Raw genomic sequence first — 16,817 nt, 5'->3', positions numbered from 1 at the left:
CGCTGTGTCAGAGTTTTTTTTTTTATTACGGAAAAAGCACACCATGCTAAAATCTGAGTACAGCGCTCAGAGCCCAAACAAGCCATACAGATATCCGCCATGTTGTGGAGTCAACAGAAGCCAGAAATATTATTATAAATATTCACCTACCTTTGATGATCTTCATCAGAATGCACTCCCAGGAATCCCAGTTCCACAATAAATGTTTGTTTTGTTCGATAACGTCCATGATTTATCTCCAAATACCTCCTTTTTGTTCACGCGTTTGGTACAGTAATCCAAATGTGCAGGCACTAGGTCCAGACAAAGTCAAAAAATTACATTACAGTTCGAAGAAACATGTCAAACGATGTATAGAATCAATCTTTAGGATGTTTTTAACATAAATCTTCAATAATGTTTCAACCGGAGAATTCCTTTGTCTTCAGAAATGTGATGGAACGCAGGACGGGAGAGCGCGTGGTCAGCTCATGCCAGACACCTGACTCAAAGAGCTCTCCTTCCCTCATTATTCACAGTAGAAGCATCAAACAAGGTTCTAAAGACTGTTGACATCTAGTGGAAGCCTTAGGAAGTGCAATATGACCCCAAAGACACTGTATATTGGATAGGCAAACCTCAGATTTCCCACTTCCGGGTTGCCTGCCATATGAGTTCTCTTATACTCAGACATCATTCAAACAGTTTTAGAAACGTCATAGTATTTTCTATCCAAATATACTAATAATATGCATGTCTTAGCTTCTGGGACTGAGTAGCAGGCAGTTTACTCTGGGCACCTTATTCATCCAAGCTACTCAATACTGCCCCCAGCCATAAGAAGTTAATCTTTTCTTTTTATTGGCCAGTCTGAGAGATGGCTTTTTCTTTGCAACTCTGCCTAGAAGGCCAGCATCCCGTGGTCACCTCTTCACTGTTGACATTGAGACTGGTGTTTTGTGGGTACTATTTAATGAAGCTGCCAGTTGAGGACTTGTGCGGCGTCGGTTTCTCAAACTAGACAATAATGTACTTGTCTTCTTACTCAGTTGTGCACCGGGGGCCTCCCACTCCTTTCTATTCTGGTTAGAGCCAGTTTGCGCTGTTCTGTGAAGGGAGAAGTACACAGCGTTGTACGAGATCTTCAGTTTCTCACATGGAATAGCCTTCATTTCTCAGGACAAGAATAGACTGACAAGTTTCAGAAGAAAGGTCTTTGGTTCTGGCCCTTTTGAGCCTGTAATCAAACCCACAAATGCTGATGCTCCAGATACTCAACTAGTCTAAAGAAGGCCAGTTTTATTGCTTCTTTAATCAGGACAACAGTTTTCAGCTGTGCTAACATAATTGCAAAAGGGTTTTCTAATGATCAATTAGCCTTTTACCATGATAAACTTGGATTAGCTAACACGTGGCATTGGATCACAGGAGTGATGGTTGCTGATAATGGGCCTCTGTACGCCTATGTAGATATTCCATTAAAAATCCGCCGTTTCCAGCTACAACAGTCATTTAGAACATTAACAATGTCTACACTGTATTTCTGATCAATTTGATGCTATTTTAATGGACAAAAATGAGCTTTTCTTTCAAAAACAAGGACATTTCTAAGTGACCCCAAACTTTTGGGGTAGTGTATATATTTATTTATAGAGGAGACCTTTTCTAGAGCCAATTCATGGTCAGGAATACAAGAGACGGTGGTTTTATCAGAGTAGAACATGTCATGTAAAAACCCTTAAGCAGAAACATAAAAAAAAAAAATCTTAATTAAACCCTGATTTAGTATTTTGCCGTTTCGTATCTCTAATACATCCTATGGGACAATTATCACTGAGATCATATGCAAATACTCCACTACACAAATATTTATGGGGGTTATTAGTAAGAATTAACTCAATCAATGAAGAGTTAACAGGGCCATGTGGGTTTTGAGACCAATTGAGTAAGATAAAAATCTATGCATATAAACTTAAATTGATCTGAAGCCAGGGATAGCTAATCCAGATTCAAATCCCCTAAAATAACCCACTCCGAGGACAGAAAAGGTGTTAAACATTCAGATGTAGCACCAATAGCATCCGCCATGGCAGCAGGGGGCGGTACATACCAGCAACAAATACATTTGTATTTTGGTTTATCTACAACCAGGTCGTCAAGTTTCTTGGGAACAAAAATATATATTTAATAAGTTAATTTCTGAGCACTTTTACAATGGGCAAAAATGTATGAAGGTTTCGTTCAAATCAAAAGGGGTGTTGTCAAAAAAACTGTTGAATTCTAATGGGTTTATCCTGTTTTAATAGGCACTGTTAGAACAGGATAAGACCCTGCTTTAATAACCCATGGGACCATCAATCAATCAATCAAGTTTATTTTATATAGCCCTTCGTACATCAGCTAATATCTCGAAGTGCTGTACAGAAACACAGCCTAAAACCCCAAACAGCTAGCAATGCAGGTGTAGAAGCACGGTGGCTAGGAAAACGATTGAAACGAAGGAGAAGCTTTATAAACTTTGTTCCTTTATTCTTAACAGGAATATCTTATTAACAGGCAGGTGGATGCGACTACCCTCAGAACGTGTTGGTCTGCATCCCAATACGCTAACAAATTTAGCAATACGGCAGACCGATGCTGAAAAGGAAGTAAAATAGACTTTACTCTATAAAAATATGTTCGACTACCGTAGTCCGTGTAATTAAATGTAAAAGATATTGGAAGTAGCCTATGAACCGATCATAAACTAAATATAATAATGTTTGTGTGTGTCGCGCAAACTCATTTCTGGGATTATTTATTGTAATGGTACATTTAATGTGAAGTGGTTTCGATGCATATCAGCTTTTTTGATTGAGTTTGCCCCACCAATATTGTCATGTTCAAATCTCAGACCCGGCTCACAGCACAGAGCTGGTGAGGTGAAGGATTGAGGGTGAACCCCACGGATGGTGTGAGGTCCAGATCATCCTCTGTTACTCCAGGAGGAGGAGAGAAATGAAAGCGCTGCAGGAGGGAGGTGAAGAAGAGGAAGAGCTCCATCCTGGCCAGACTCTCCCCCAGACACACCCTACGACCTGCGAGAGACCAAAGATACAGAAAATAGCATGAAGTCTGTCCAAAAGGCTATCAGAATTGTTCTTCTTCCAATGAAATTATGTGTTATATAATGAAGTTAATATACCTGCAGAGAAGGCCATGAAGGCGCCCCTCTTGACAAATCTTCTGTGCTCATCCAGAAAGTGGGAGGGGTTAAAGGTGTGGGGGCTCTCCCATTCGCTATCGTCCTGTAGGACCGACGTCAGTAGAGGAATCACAGACGTCCCCTGCAGTAAGGGTGAAGCATAGGACCCCTTATTTTCAGAGTAAAAGTGATGAAACTTGGTTTAATAAATGTGCACACTCAAAAGGAGTGGATTGCCACTGCAGGCAGAAATATATACTTACAGCATGCCCACACTCCAATAATGTGTTGTGATCTGGATGCCGTCTTTTTGCATCCCCCAAATGTGGAACCTTACCGATATCATGGATGGTGGTTTGAGAACATTCCAAGATTTGAAAGATACATTACCAGGTAACTTATTTTTTCTATATTTACAACTGAAGTCAGCTATGCTGGTCTACGGAGTCTCTTGGGAAACCCAACTACCAAACCATCCAGTGATGGATTTATTAATACATTATCTGGGCTCCCAAATGGACTGATCTCTATAATATATAAACTTTTGGAAAGCTCATATTCTGACCTAGCCATTAAAACAGTATGGTCCACAGATCTAATTCAATCTGAACAATCCTTTAACTGGAACAGAATATAGATGTCACGTATACTCCCTCTCCGGCGCTGGGTCACCAGGCTGCTCATTATTACACACACAAACCTGTCACCATCATTACGCGCACCAGCACTCACCTGGACACCATCACCTGCCTGATTACCTTCCATATATCACTCCCTTTGGTTCCTTCCCCAGGCGTTGTTTCTGTTTCAGTTTCATGTCTGTGCATTGTTCGTTCTTGTTTTATAATATGTTTCGTTTATTGATTAAATGATTCACTCCCTGAACTTGCTTCCCGACTCCCAGCGCACTTGTTACAATAGAAAATATGACCTTGGCATCCTGTACTCCCACCCATCAATGTATACAGGCGGGGTGGGAGGCATGGTTTCCAGGTGGGGAAGGAGGATGCGGGCGGGTGGATAGGGACTGAAGGGGGGAATGGATTGGGCTTCTCTTTGTATGCATTTATTTTATTGTTTTTTGAACCTGTAACCTCCCTTCAGAAAAAAAGAAGACAATATGAAATTGGTCACAAAATAAACAGAGATTTGGATATCCAGGTATCTGACCTTTTTGATGAAATATCCCTGTAAGGTGACATCTCGGCTGGTGGTGTGAGGGATGGACATGGGTACAATGTTGGCCAGTCTCTGGGTCTCATGGATCACTGCATCAGTGTAGGGCAGGTTCATCCTGTCCTCTGCTAAGGGCTGACGACTTCCTAAAACCCTGCTGATCTCTTCCTGGACCTGGTCTGAGACAGAAAGGAGGGAGGGTTGGAGTTAATACCGTGAAATGTACACTGAGTATACAAACAAAAACACCTGCTCTTATTTCCATGACAGACTGATCAGGTGAAAGCTATGATCCCTTATTGATGTCTCTTCTTAAATCCACTTCAATCCGTGTAAATGAAGGGGTTAACAAGGGATTTTTAAGCCTGAAGAATATTTAGACTTTATTTAACTAGGCAAGTCAGTTAAGAACAAATTCTTATTTACAATGACGGCCTACCAAAAGGCCTCCTGCGGGGACGGGGGCTGGGATTTAAAATAAGTAAAATATAAATACAGGACAACACACACCACAACGAGAGAACACAACACTACATAAAGAGAAACCTAAGACAACACAGCATGGTAGCAGCACAAAACATGGTACTAACATTATTGGGCACAGACAACAGCACAAAGGGCAAGGTAGAGACAACACATCATGCAGAGCAGCCACTGTCAGTAAGACTGTCTTTGAATGAAGAGATTGAGATAAAACTGTCCAGTTTGAGTGTTTGTTGCAGCTCGTTCCAGTCACAGCTTGTTCCAGTCACAGCGAACTGAAAAGATGATCAACCCAGGAATATATGCGCTTTGAGGACCTTTAACAGAATGTGACTGGCAGAACGGGTGTTGTATGTGGAGGATGAGGCCTGCAGGAGATATCTCAGATAGGGGGGAGTGAGGCTTAAGAGGGTTTTACAAATAAAGGTCAACCAGTGGGTCTTGCGACATGGATTGTGTATGCGTTCCATTCAGAGAGTGAATGGGCAAGACAAAAGATTTAAGTGCCTTTGAATGGGGTATGGTGAATGTGCCAAGCGCCTCGATTTGTGTCAAGAACTGCAGCGCAGCTGGGTTTTTCACACTCAACAGTTTCCCGTGTGTATCAAGAATGGTCCACCACCCAAAGGACATCCAGCCAACTTGACAACTGTGGAAAGCATTGGATTCAACATGGACCAGCATCTCTGGGATGCTTTCGACACCTTCTAGAGTCCATGCACCAACGAATTGAGGCTGTTCTGAGGAAGATGTTCCTCAGTTAACCTTTAACCTTCATTAACCAAGCCATCCTTATGTAGTTTCATAATATATTCTTCAATCTGGCTCTTTGCCAATGTTTATAACTTGTAACACCATGAGTGCTTTACTGTTTCATGTCTGTGTGTCACAGGTGGCACATTAATTGTGGAGGACGGGCTCATAGTAATGGCTGGAACGGAATCGAACACATGGTTTCCATATTTTTGATACCACTCCATTCCAGCCATTATTTTGAGCCGTCAACCCCTCAGCAGCCTCCTGTGGTGTGTGTGCGTGAATGCATTTTGTGTTTATATCAATCCTTACCTTGTATATGGGGGTACTTGGCCATTAGCAGCAGACCCCAGCGCAGGGTTGTCCCGGTGGTGTCGGTACCAGCACCAAACAGGTTACCAACACTAAATACCAGGTTGTCGTCATGGTAGAAAGAATCCATATTGCCAGATTCCTAACAGAAACAGACCCGCAGATGACATGAGTTATGTACAGTCAGTCTTCCCTCAAACCTTAGCCAAGAGGTTGCTTGCTGTTTTAGTCTGGGTTTCTTTACAACACTTTGACATCAGCTGATGTAAAAAGGGCTTTATAAATACATTTGATTGAAAAAGCAGAGCATCTATTTATCACGGACAGTCCTCTTCAAATCTTTACAATCATTGAATCAATATGTTCTGACCATGAGAGTTTACAATCTAAAATAACACCAAGTAACAGCCACACCATTGATTACCAGATTCAGCTGAAGTCCAGAACTTAGGGAATGATTTGTATCAATACAATGCTTCATTTTGGAGATGTTCAGGACCAGTTTATTATTGGCAACCCATTCTCAAACTGACTGCAGCTCTTTGTTTAGTGTTGCAGTGATTTCACTAGCTGTGATTGCTGACGGGTTGAATCATCAGCATACATGGACACAGGCTTTGTTTAATGCCAGTGGCAGGTCATAAAAATAGAAAAGAGTAGAGGGCCAAGAGAGGTGCCATGCAGTACACCACACTTGACATGTTTAACATTAGAGAAGCTTCCATTAAAGAAAACCCTTTGGGTTCATTAGATAGATAGCTCTGATTCCACAATATGGCAGAGGTTGAAAAGCCATAACACATAGCATTTTCAACACGTTATGGTCACTAATATTAAAGGCTACCCTGAAATCTTTATATTATACATTTCTTTCAACCAATCATCAGTCATTTGTGCCAGTGCATGTCCAGTGGCCTTCTCTATAAGCATGCCAAAAGTCTTCATTTGTTTACAGCGAAATAGCATTGCATTTGGTCAAACACCATTTTTTCCAACAGTTTGCTAAAAGCTGGCAGTGAGCTGATAGGTTGGCTGTTAGACCCAGGCCTGAGGACAAACACTTCTCTCTGCTCAGATTAAAGACATGACAGGTTTCAATCCCAGGAGGTTTGTCATTATTGATCGACAATCATTTCTTCACCTCACCTTCAGCCAGTCAGATGTGCAGCCAGACTTATTAGCCACTCCTTTTGCCCCATCTCTTGCAACCATACAGTTTTTCAATTCCTCATCAATCCATGGAGCCAGTTTCTTAAAAAGGTACATGTTTAACAATAACTAGAAGAAGCAATTTCATAAATGCATCAAGTGCAGCGTCTGGATGCTCCTTATTAATCACATCAGACCAACAAATATTTTTTAACATCAACCACATAAGAGTCACAGCAAAATGTTTTTGTTTTTTAAATTCTTAAAACTGCATTATTGATTAAGGGCTTGTAAGTACGCATTTCACTCTAAGGTCTACACCGGTTGTATTCGGCATGTGACAAATACAATTTCATTTGAATTGAAAATTGTTCGTATGATCTCATACACTATTTTAGTCCCATCTTTTATTATTATTAACCATGACGGTGTACCCCGGCCAAACCCTAACAATGCTGGCCGAATTGTGCGTCGCCCTATGGGACTCCAATCAAGGCCGGTTGTGCCTGGAATCGAACCAGGGTCTTTAGTGATGCCTCTAGCACTGAGATGCAGTGCCTTAGACCTCTGTGCCACTCGGGAGCCCCCATCAAGCATTTCACACACATTATCTAGATACTGACAGAACTTGGTGGCCTATAGGAGCTACACTAAAATAGGCTTTAGAGGCAGGTGAACCTGCAACCACAACACTTCAATAACACTTGACATGAGATCCTCTCTAAGCATTACAGGGATATGGCTCTGAATATGTACAGCAACAACTCCCCCATAGGCATTCCTGTGTCTTCTGTAGATGTTATATCATTGTATTGCTAATGATGTATCAAATGAATTATCTACATGAGTCTCATAAATGGCTAATATATGAATATATATCTGATGTTAGCAAGTTATTAATTGTATTAACCTTATTTCTAAGGCTACATATATTAAAACGTCTTATGGGCACGGTAGCGTCCAACCTGGCCAACATCCAGTGAAAATGCAGAGCGCCAAATTCAAATAAATTACTATAAAAATTTAACTTTCATGAAATCACACATTCAATATACCAAATTAAAGCTACACTTGTTGTGCATCCAGCCAACGTGTCAGATTTCAAAAATGCTTTACGGCGAATGCAAACAATGCTCTTATCTGAGGATAGCACCCCAGCTAACAATCACAGACCATGATATTTCAACCTTGCAGGCGCGACACAAAACGCAGAAATAAAGATGTAATTCATGCCTTACCTTTGACGAGCTTCTTCTGTTGGCACTCCAATATGTCCCATAAACATCACAAATGGTCCTTTTGCTCGATTAATTCCATCGATATATATCCAAAATGTCCATTTATTTGGCGTGTTTGATCCCGAAAAACACTGGTTCCAACTTGCACAACATGACTACAAAATATCTCAAAAGTTACCTGTAAGCGTTGTCCAAACATTTCAAACTACTTTTAGGTAACTTTAGGTATTTTTTTATGTAAATAATCGATAAAATTGAAGACGGGATGATCTGTGTTCAATACAGGAGGAAAACAATGTGCTTTCTGGTCACGCGCCTCTAACAAACAGTACACTTCACTGGAGCCTCATTCTGAACATGGCTACTTCTTCATTTCTCAAAGGAAAAACCTCAACCAATTTCTAAAGACTGTTGACATCCAGTGGAAGCGATAGGAACTGCAGGAAGGTCCCTTAGAAATCTGGATTCCCAATGAAACCCATTGAAAAGAGTGACCTCAAAAAAAAACTATTCTGAATGGTTTGTCCTCTGGGTTTTGCCTGCCAAATAAGTTCTGTTATAGTCACAGACATGATTCAAACAGTTTTAGAAACTTCAGAGTGTTTTCTATTAATATGCATATGTTAGCATCTGGGACTGAGTAGGAGGCAGTTTACACTGGGCATGCTTTTCATCCAAACGTGAAAATGCTGCACCCTATCCTAGAGAAGTTAATCCAGCCGTTGTGTCAGATTTCAAAAAGGCTTTATGGCGAAACCATACCATGCGATTATCTGAGGACAGCGCCCCGCATACAAACACATGAAAAACATATTTCAACCAGGCAGGTGCGACACGAAAGTCAGAAATAGCGATATAAAAAATGCCTTACCTTTGATGACGATCTTCTGTTGGCACTCCAAAAGGTTCCAGTTACATCACAAATGGTCCTTTTGTTCGATAAAGTCCTTCTTTATATCCATAAAAACTCAGTTTAGCTGGCGCGCTTCAGTCAATAATCCACCCAGTTCCCTCCATCAAAATGCATACAAAATGAATCCCAAACGTTACTAATAAACTTTTCCAAACAAGTCAAACAACGTTTATAATCAAAACTTAGGTACCCTAATTCGTAAATAAACAATAACATTTAAGATGGAGAATCGTTAGTATTTACCGGAGAAAAATACCAAAGAACGTGCTCTCTTCCACGCGCTTGGAAACACTACAGCCAAAATGGGAGCCACCTAGAAAAACTAACATTTCTGGCAAATTTTTCCAAAAACCAGCATGAAAGTCTTTCTAAAGACTGTTGACATCTAGTGGAAGCCCTAGGAACTGCAATCTGGGAGGACTTATAATAAAAGTGTTAGCCATTGAAAATAGTGGTAGGCTGAATTTCTTTTTTTGGGGATAGATTGTCCTCGGGGTTTCGCCTGCCATATCAGTTCTGTTATACTCACAGACATAATTTTAACAGTTTTTGAAACTTTAGAGTGTTTTCTATCCAAATGTACCTATACAATTATATGCATATCCTAGCTTCTGGGCCTGAGTACTTTGGGCACGCTTTTCATCCGGACGTCAAAATACTGCCCCCTACCGAAGAGAGGTTAATATGGGCTATTTTTTTGCCATTTCCTGTGTAGCTTATCAGAGATAGACATAATATGGAAAATAACAATACAGCAAAAAAAAAAAAGATAATCAACACAATCTTTTAAATCAGCTTGAGGAACTGTTTTAGTGTTTGAGTCTGAGTTTACATGTGATTCTACTGATACAGAGAACTAGTTAGATCCTCCCTCAGCTGGCATTCAGTCATACTGGTTGAATCAACATTTTCCACGTCATTTTAATTAAATTATGTTGAATCAACGTCGAATAGATGTTGAATTGACGTCTGTGCCCAGTGGGATGTTAATGTTGGACAACTGAAGTTAGTTGTGTTCTTCGGCAGTAAAGTGAACCACAAGGTGGTGTAATAAGTATTATAAAGCCGATAGTTTGGTTCCTGGATACTGATTGTCCGAATGTCTTGGAACTTCGACAATATACCACAGGTGTGATGCAAAATTACTCGTTTACTGTTCTAATTATGTTGGTAACAAGTTTATAACACCAGCAAGGCACCTCTGGGTTTTGTGGAATATGCCCAATATGCCCAAGGACTGTATACAGACACTGCACTTCGCGTCATGCAGTGCCTTAGCTGTGGTAAATTGACCATATACCACACCCCCCTCGGACCTTATTGATTATTCTATTCTGTACAGTTATGCTGAGCAATATTAATGCAACACTTTGTTATGAATGAGTGAGATGCAGATTCTGCATGAAGTCTTCATACCTCCAGGGTCTGCTTTCGGACAAGGAACGAGTCCACAAAGCCTCTACACATCTGAGGGTTCAGAGTCTCCTTCAGGACCCTCACCAGCTTTGTCACCTCCATCTTCATATCAGCAATATTCTTTTTCAGACGTGTCAGGTTGTTTATCCACGGACCCAACCAGGGAAACATGTTGTACATCTACACAGAGATTCAGGTAGAATACGCATAAAACAATATTATATTAATTATAACATAACACACCACAACTATGATTAGATTATTAAATACAAATGTGAAACACATATGCATAAATGTGTAATTATTAGTTGTTAGCACCAATAGTGATATTCAATATCGATAAGAGCGAGGCATATTGTAATGTCGGTTTATTATTTTTACTATTCTGTAAAAAGAACACATTACTTTTCCTGCATACACAAAACCCTCTAACAGACCTCACAGGCTCTCAATTTAGCATATTTAATTAATTGCCTGTTGATGGTCCTATTATATAGGCCTCCCTAACTAACCAGTTTGAATACAATATTATAATACCAGAATATTCACGCCTGGCCCAACGGACAACCTGCAAACAGTTGTCTGAACCTCAAAGAGCCATGGAAGTGAACAGAAAAGTGAACATACACAGTTGTAATATATTTTATACAAACCGCTACGATATGGAATGACAAAAATGGTACTGATATTGATATCATTTTGTATATCGGTGCCCATCACTAGTGATTATGTAACCATATTATATATAATAATTACAATGATATAATTAATTGTACAAAATATTTTAGCCATTTAGCAGACACTCTTATCCAGAGCGATTCACAGTTAGTGCATTCATCTTAAGATAGCTTGGTGGGACAACCACATATCACAGGCATAGTAAGTACACTTTTCTCAATAAAGTAGTTATCAGCAAAGTCAGAGCTAGAAAGATGGGGGTGTTATTTAAGATACTCTTTGAAGAGGTAGGGTTTCAGACCCTTTTGGAAGATGGGTAGGGACTCTGCTGTCCTAGCTTCAGGGGGAAGCTGGTTCCACCATTAGTGTGCCAGGACAGAGAAGAGCTTGGACTGGGCTATGAGGATTTTATTTGATATATTACACGTATACATCATGAATATTGTATAAAATGATTTATAAGCAGCTTAGTAATGGGTTATAAGCTGTACAATAATGGTTTAGAATAAGTTTACTGGCACATCAAGTAAAGTTTAAATGAGTATGTTCATTTTAAATTTGCAAGAATTCATAACAGGTGTTCTGTTTCCTAGTTTTATTGATTGCACTGAGACAGACAATTTTTATTTAGAAAATACAGTAAAAACAAAATGGTCTGAATAAGCAGACTGTACCTGAATTGATGCAGAACCTGTTAGGCGTATACTCTCATTGGCCCTGTCCGCCATGCCTGTGAATAGGGGGTCAGTGTATTCAAACCTGCTGCCATAGACAATGGCCGAGATTATGTTGGAGACGGCATAAAGCACAGGCTGTGCTGTGTCAAATGCCTTACCTGTAACAGACAAAACATCTAATTCATTACAAAATAAGCTTTCCAGAACTCACACAATAACTTAGCAAGCCAATTAGCTATTTACTAATAATGTGGTTAAAAATAGCCGGATTTTTAACCAGGCAATTAAGTCTAGGCAACCCATATAAATACATCATACTACTTCTACTACTAGCGTAGAGATACTGATTCTCTTACCCTCATGTTTTTCCAATACTTCAATCAGGTAGTGAATTTCCTCTAAGATTTTCTCCTCACTCCCTTTCTTGCCCATCCCAAAGTCTCTTAGGTTTGTCAGGGCAAAGCGCCTCATCTCTTTCCATGAGTCTCCATTGGCAAACAGAATCCCTGTAGAGAACGTAGTTTGTTTCCATGACAATTCAAAGTGTAATATTAATAAATAAATTATATTTACTATAATATGCCATTTAATAATGAGCATGTACATATATATATATATAATCTGCCAAATTATCTCTGCATCCTTTCTGGTCATGATCATCTGTAACTATTTTAGACATTTATATTATTTGCAGAGGATTAGAGTGAGAACATTTGATGAATTGTGGAAACAGTCTGATCTCTGCATTCACCATTCTAGCCTGATCTCTGCATTCACCATTCTAGCCTGATCTCTGCATTCACCATTCTAGCCTGATCTCTGCATTCACCATTCTAGCCTGATCTCTGCATTCACCATTCTAGCCTGATCTCTGCATTCACCATTCTAGCCTGATCTCTGCATTCACCATTCTAGCCTGATCTCTGCATTCACCATTCTAGTCTGAAATGTCAGAAATGAGTGGTATTATTCAAAATTAACTTGTCAGCTATTGGATCACTTTCAACCAATCAGAGGACAGCCTAATTCAAACACAGTATTTGGCAACATTGGTTGTTTTCCTAAACCCAACCACTGTTTCTGCGAGGGCACTGATTGGACCAGACATTTTCTGGCATATTCCAAACGCCAATCTATTGGATTAAGGGCAGGCTGATACATGCAGTAAAACAGAATGGTGAGAATCAGAATCAGACTTGTTCCACCAGGCTAGAATAAGACTTTCAACAGATTGTAATGCATTTCATATCCAACTCATCTCAAAGTGTCTGAAATTGATTGTGTAGCTCAATAAAGTTAATTTCAAGTAACTTTTAGGTGAAAATCTCACTTTTAAAAGTTCATAATTTGTTAACTCATAGCCACAATGTTGTTGACTCATCTTATGCTCATATTTGTGGCCAACACATAAATTGGATAACAAACGCATGGATTGCTGTTTTATCTTGTTCATAGACTGCTTACAGATGAAGGAAAACAATAAGACAGGTTGTAATTTGGGTGAACTATCCCTTTAAGAATGAGACGTAGCCAGCATAAGAGTAAAATATCATTACCATGTCCTTGGTTGGACTCATAGAACAGAGGCGTGATGTCCCTGTCCCCAAAGTCCTCTGCCTTGGTGACCAGCGCCTGCTTGACCGTCTTGTATCCTGCCAGAACAACCACTTTCTTGGGTCCAAAGTGAACCGTGAAGATGGAACCATATTTCTTGGAGAGCTGGACAGATAAAGTACACCATAGACTCAGTTACGTCTCGAAATGATATGACTAAGCACATAACTGGACATCACATACAGCTTGTTTAACATGTTTCAGTCAATAAATAGCGTAAAGACAGTGGTTTAAGGTTGATGTCAGACCCAGGTTCAAATACCAGTCAATGTAATTGAATTACTTACAAACAATTAGTATTTAGACAAAGTTTTTTATTGGAAATACATTTGGGAAGTATTGGTGTCAAGCTCCCGCTCCCATCGTCACCGGTCTACTAACCACTGGTCCTGGCAACCCATCATTATACACACATGGCAACCATCATTACACACACATGGCAACCATCATTATGCACACATGGCAACCATCATTACGCACACCTGCGACTCATCAGTCACACCTGGACTTCATTACTCCCTTGATTACCTCTTTATATAGCACTCTTTTGTTATCAGTCATCAGGTAGTATTGTTTATGTTTCCATGTTAGAGGTCTGGTCATGGCATTAACTGCAACTATGTTACAATTGGCATGTATTTACAACTACTTTTTTTTTTTTTTAAGTAGTTGTTTTTGGCTGTGTATTAGAAAATAGTCAAACATAAAAATGTCAAATACTTAAGTACACTATGTATTTGAACCCAGGTCTGTTTTAACAAGATCCCTGAAGGGATATTCCTGGGGTGCATCTCGGGCGCCGAAGTCGTGGATGTGGATTATGGCAGCCCCCCGCACCTCTCTGATTCAGAGGGTTGTGTTCAAGGCAGAAGACACATTTCAGTTGAATGCGTTCAGTTGTATAAATGACTAGGTATCCCCCTTTACTTTCAATATTCTAAAGTGGCCTCATCTCTTTCCTTGCAACACGTTGGTCACTGTCACAAAGTATTTTGTCCATAGCCTGGTCCCAACAGAAACCATCTGGGACCAGGCTACTTGGGCAGGACATATCTATTGAAGTACATTACAGAATAGAACATTAAACAACATTAACCAGCTAAAGGCATGTACAATGTGACAGAGTTCATTCATCAGTTTGCTTACTGAACCTTTCAAACCTGGTGAAATAGCAAAAAAACAATAAGTGAGATAAAACAGGTCAAATCTCACAGATCAAATCAACTCAACATGTTTTGTTCTGAAAGCAACGGATGACTTCATCTCACCTCGCAGAGAGTGCAGTAGGGCTTCTTGAGGTCCAGCTGGAGCATGTTACCAAGCAGGGGCAGCGGCCTGGGTCCTGGAGGCTACTTCCCCTGTTCCTCAGAGCTGGAACCAGAGGAGCGGAGGTAGAGGACCAGCAGAAACAACACAGTACCCAGCAGTGTCACCGTGTTTGATGTCTGTAGAAGACCTTCTATAAGAGACATCTTCAAACTGAGCTCATACACCTTATACTGGGCTAAAAATACAACACACTAATGCTCCGTTATGGAACAAGTGTATGTGCTCAGAGAACTTCCACGACAACAGATCTCCAAGGAATGCTATTTGTATAACCTCCCCACCCTATTGGAGCAAGATGAGAAGAGGGAGGGTACAACCTCAGAGGAGGAGCTAAACAATGCAACTCCAGCAGGTCTGTCTACATATCATAGAATTGTGAAACTCACATGATCTCACCTGCAGGTCATTGACAAACTCTCCATATGATTTGTTTCCTGGTCTTTCCAAAAAAGGTAATACATCGAAAGGCGTGTATAGGCCCGGCAAAATGGAATTAGGCTGATAGACCAGATTAACACATGTAAACTTTATTCCATCACCAAATGGATGGTGAGGGTTACATAGATAGAATGACCGTCACGTCCTGACCATAGAGAGCCTTTATTTTCTATGGTAGAGTAGGTCAGGGCGTGACTGGGGGTTAGTCTAGTTTATTATTTCTATGTTGGGTTCTAGTTTTGTTTTTCTATGTTGGTAATGTTGTATGATTCCCAATTAGAGGCAGCCGGTAATCGTTGTCTCTAATTGGGGATCATATTTAGGTAGCCTTTTTTCCACCTGTGTTTTGTGGGATATTGTTTATGTGTAGTTGCATGTTTGCACGCCACTGTGGTCATGTTTCGTTTATTGTTTTGTGGTTCACTTACTTTAAATAAAAGATGTGGAAACCATATCGCGCTGCAGTTTGGTCTGATAATTAATCAAGCGAATGTGACATTGAGGTTAAATCTAATCATATTTGGGATTTGATTGTGTTACTAAAGATCTTCAGAAATCCTCCTCTGTTGTCTATATACTTTGAAAACTCTATAAATATCATATAAAAAGATAATAAATTACTGATTGACATATATTTACATTTCCAATCATATATAATAACTTTTTAGACACTTGAAGGTGTTCCACATTTTATGTTTTATTTGTTTAGTGTGAGTCAATGATGGTCAGGTAAATGGTCTGGTAAAACTATCTGCAGTGCAGACAGTGGGAGAAAGAACAGGTCAGGCTGGATCCCAATAATCCCTCTGCCACTTGAGGTTACAAAGGTCAGTTTACACATTCCAAAGACAGAATACATTTCCAATCTCTGTAAAAGTCTGAAAACATCTTCTTGAATAGAGGGAAGCATAACTAACAGAAGTCACCTTAGCCCTGCATATACAGATACTTTAAATATTTAAAAATATGCTTTTTCATCATAGTCCTATATTTGTATATCATGTGTAGTCTAAGCCAGAAATTGACCCACAATTTAATTTGCTCCCCAAAAGGTTTTTTGTCATTTCTTTTTTAAGATTGTCAAGGATTTGAGTGGAAATCTGGTGCCCCACCCTCCCACTCTCGATGGGTTAGTATGTCTCATCTCTCCTTTAAATTGATCAAATGAGGTTCACTACCCATGGTGCTACTGACAAATCTACAAAGGTATGGCAGCCTTTCAATTCATTTGTAATCAGATCCACATCTCTGGCTTTTGAATGACTATAGTTTATTCTTCCCGAAGGACTTCATGACTCAAGTGTTGCATTTGTTAATAAATGTTGAAGTGGCAAGTACATAGTGTTCCATTTGCTACAGTTTTACAAATAAATGTTTGTTGACAGAAGAGACCTCTGACACATTTTATCCACAAACATGACTTGTGTTCTTCTACCTCAAAAGTAAACCGACTTCAGGTTGTCTTTATCAGTATC

At 39.8% G+C, this 16,817-nt stretch overlaps 1 protein-coding gene across 1 annotated transcript; it reads right to left on the bottom strand.

Annotated features, from left to right (window-relative positions):
* Positions 1–2,717: 2,717 nt before the first annotated feature.
* LOC120040608 (cytochrome P450 2K1-like) lies at positions 2,718–12,580 on the bottom strand. Its single transcript, XM_038985694.1, has 7 exons — positions 12,318–12,580; positions 11,959–12,119; positions 10,607–10,786; positions 5,891–6,032; positions 4,334–4,518; positions 3,164–3,305; positions 2,718–3,056 (listed from the first exon to the last, which is right to left on the bottom strand). The coding sequence occupies exons 1-7, from the start codon at positions 12,565–12,567 to the stop codon at positions 2,869–2,871; spliced, it is 1,248 nt and encodes a 415-aa protein (XP_038841622.1). The 5' UTR covers positions 12,568–12,580; the 3' UTR covers positions 2,718–2,868.
* Positions 12,581–16,817: the final 4,237 nt, after the last annotated feature.

This window comes from Salvelinus namaycush, unplaced genomic scaffold (genome assembly GCF_016432855.1).
Source record: "Salvelinus namaycush isolate Seneca unplaced genomic scaffold, SaNama_1.0 Scaffold368, whole genome shotgun sequence".
In the NCBI taxonomy this organism is placed as follows: Eukaryota; Metazoa; Chordata; class Actinopteri; order Salmoniformes; family Salmonidae; genus Salvelinus; species Salvelinus namaycush.
This window is presented reverse-complemented; position numbering and strand designations above follow the sequence as displayed.

Coding starts and splice junctions, on each gene's coding strand:
- LOC120040608 (XM_038985694.1), bottom strand. CDS start 12,567: ATGTACATGCTCATTATTAAATGGCATATTATAGTAAATATAATTTAT. Junction 4,519..5,890: donor CAAGTACCCCCATATACAAG/GTAAGGATTGAT, acceptor TTTCTGTCTCAG/ACCAGGTCCAGGAAGAGATC. Junction 3,057..3,163: donor CTTCATGGCCTTCTCTGCAG/GTATATTAACTT, acceptor GGTCTCTCGCAG/GTCGTAGGGTGTGTCTGGGG.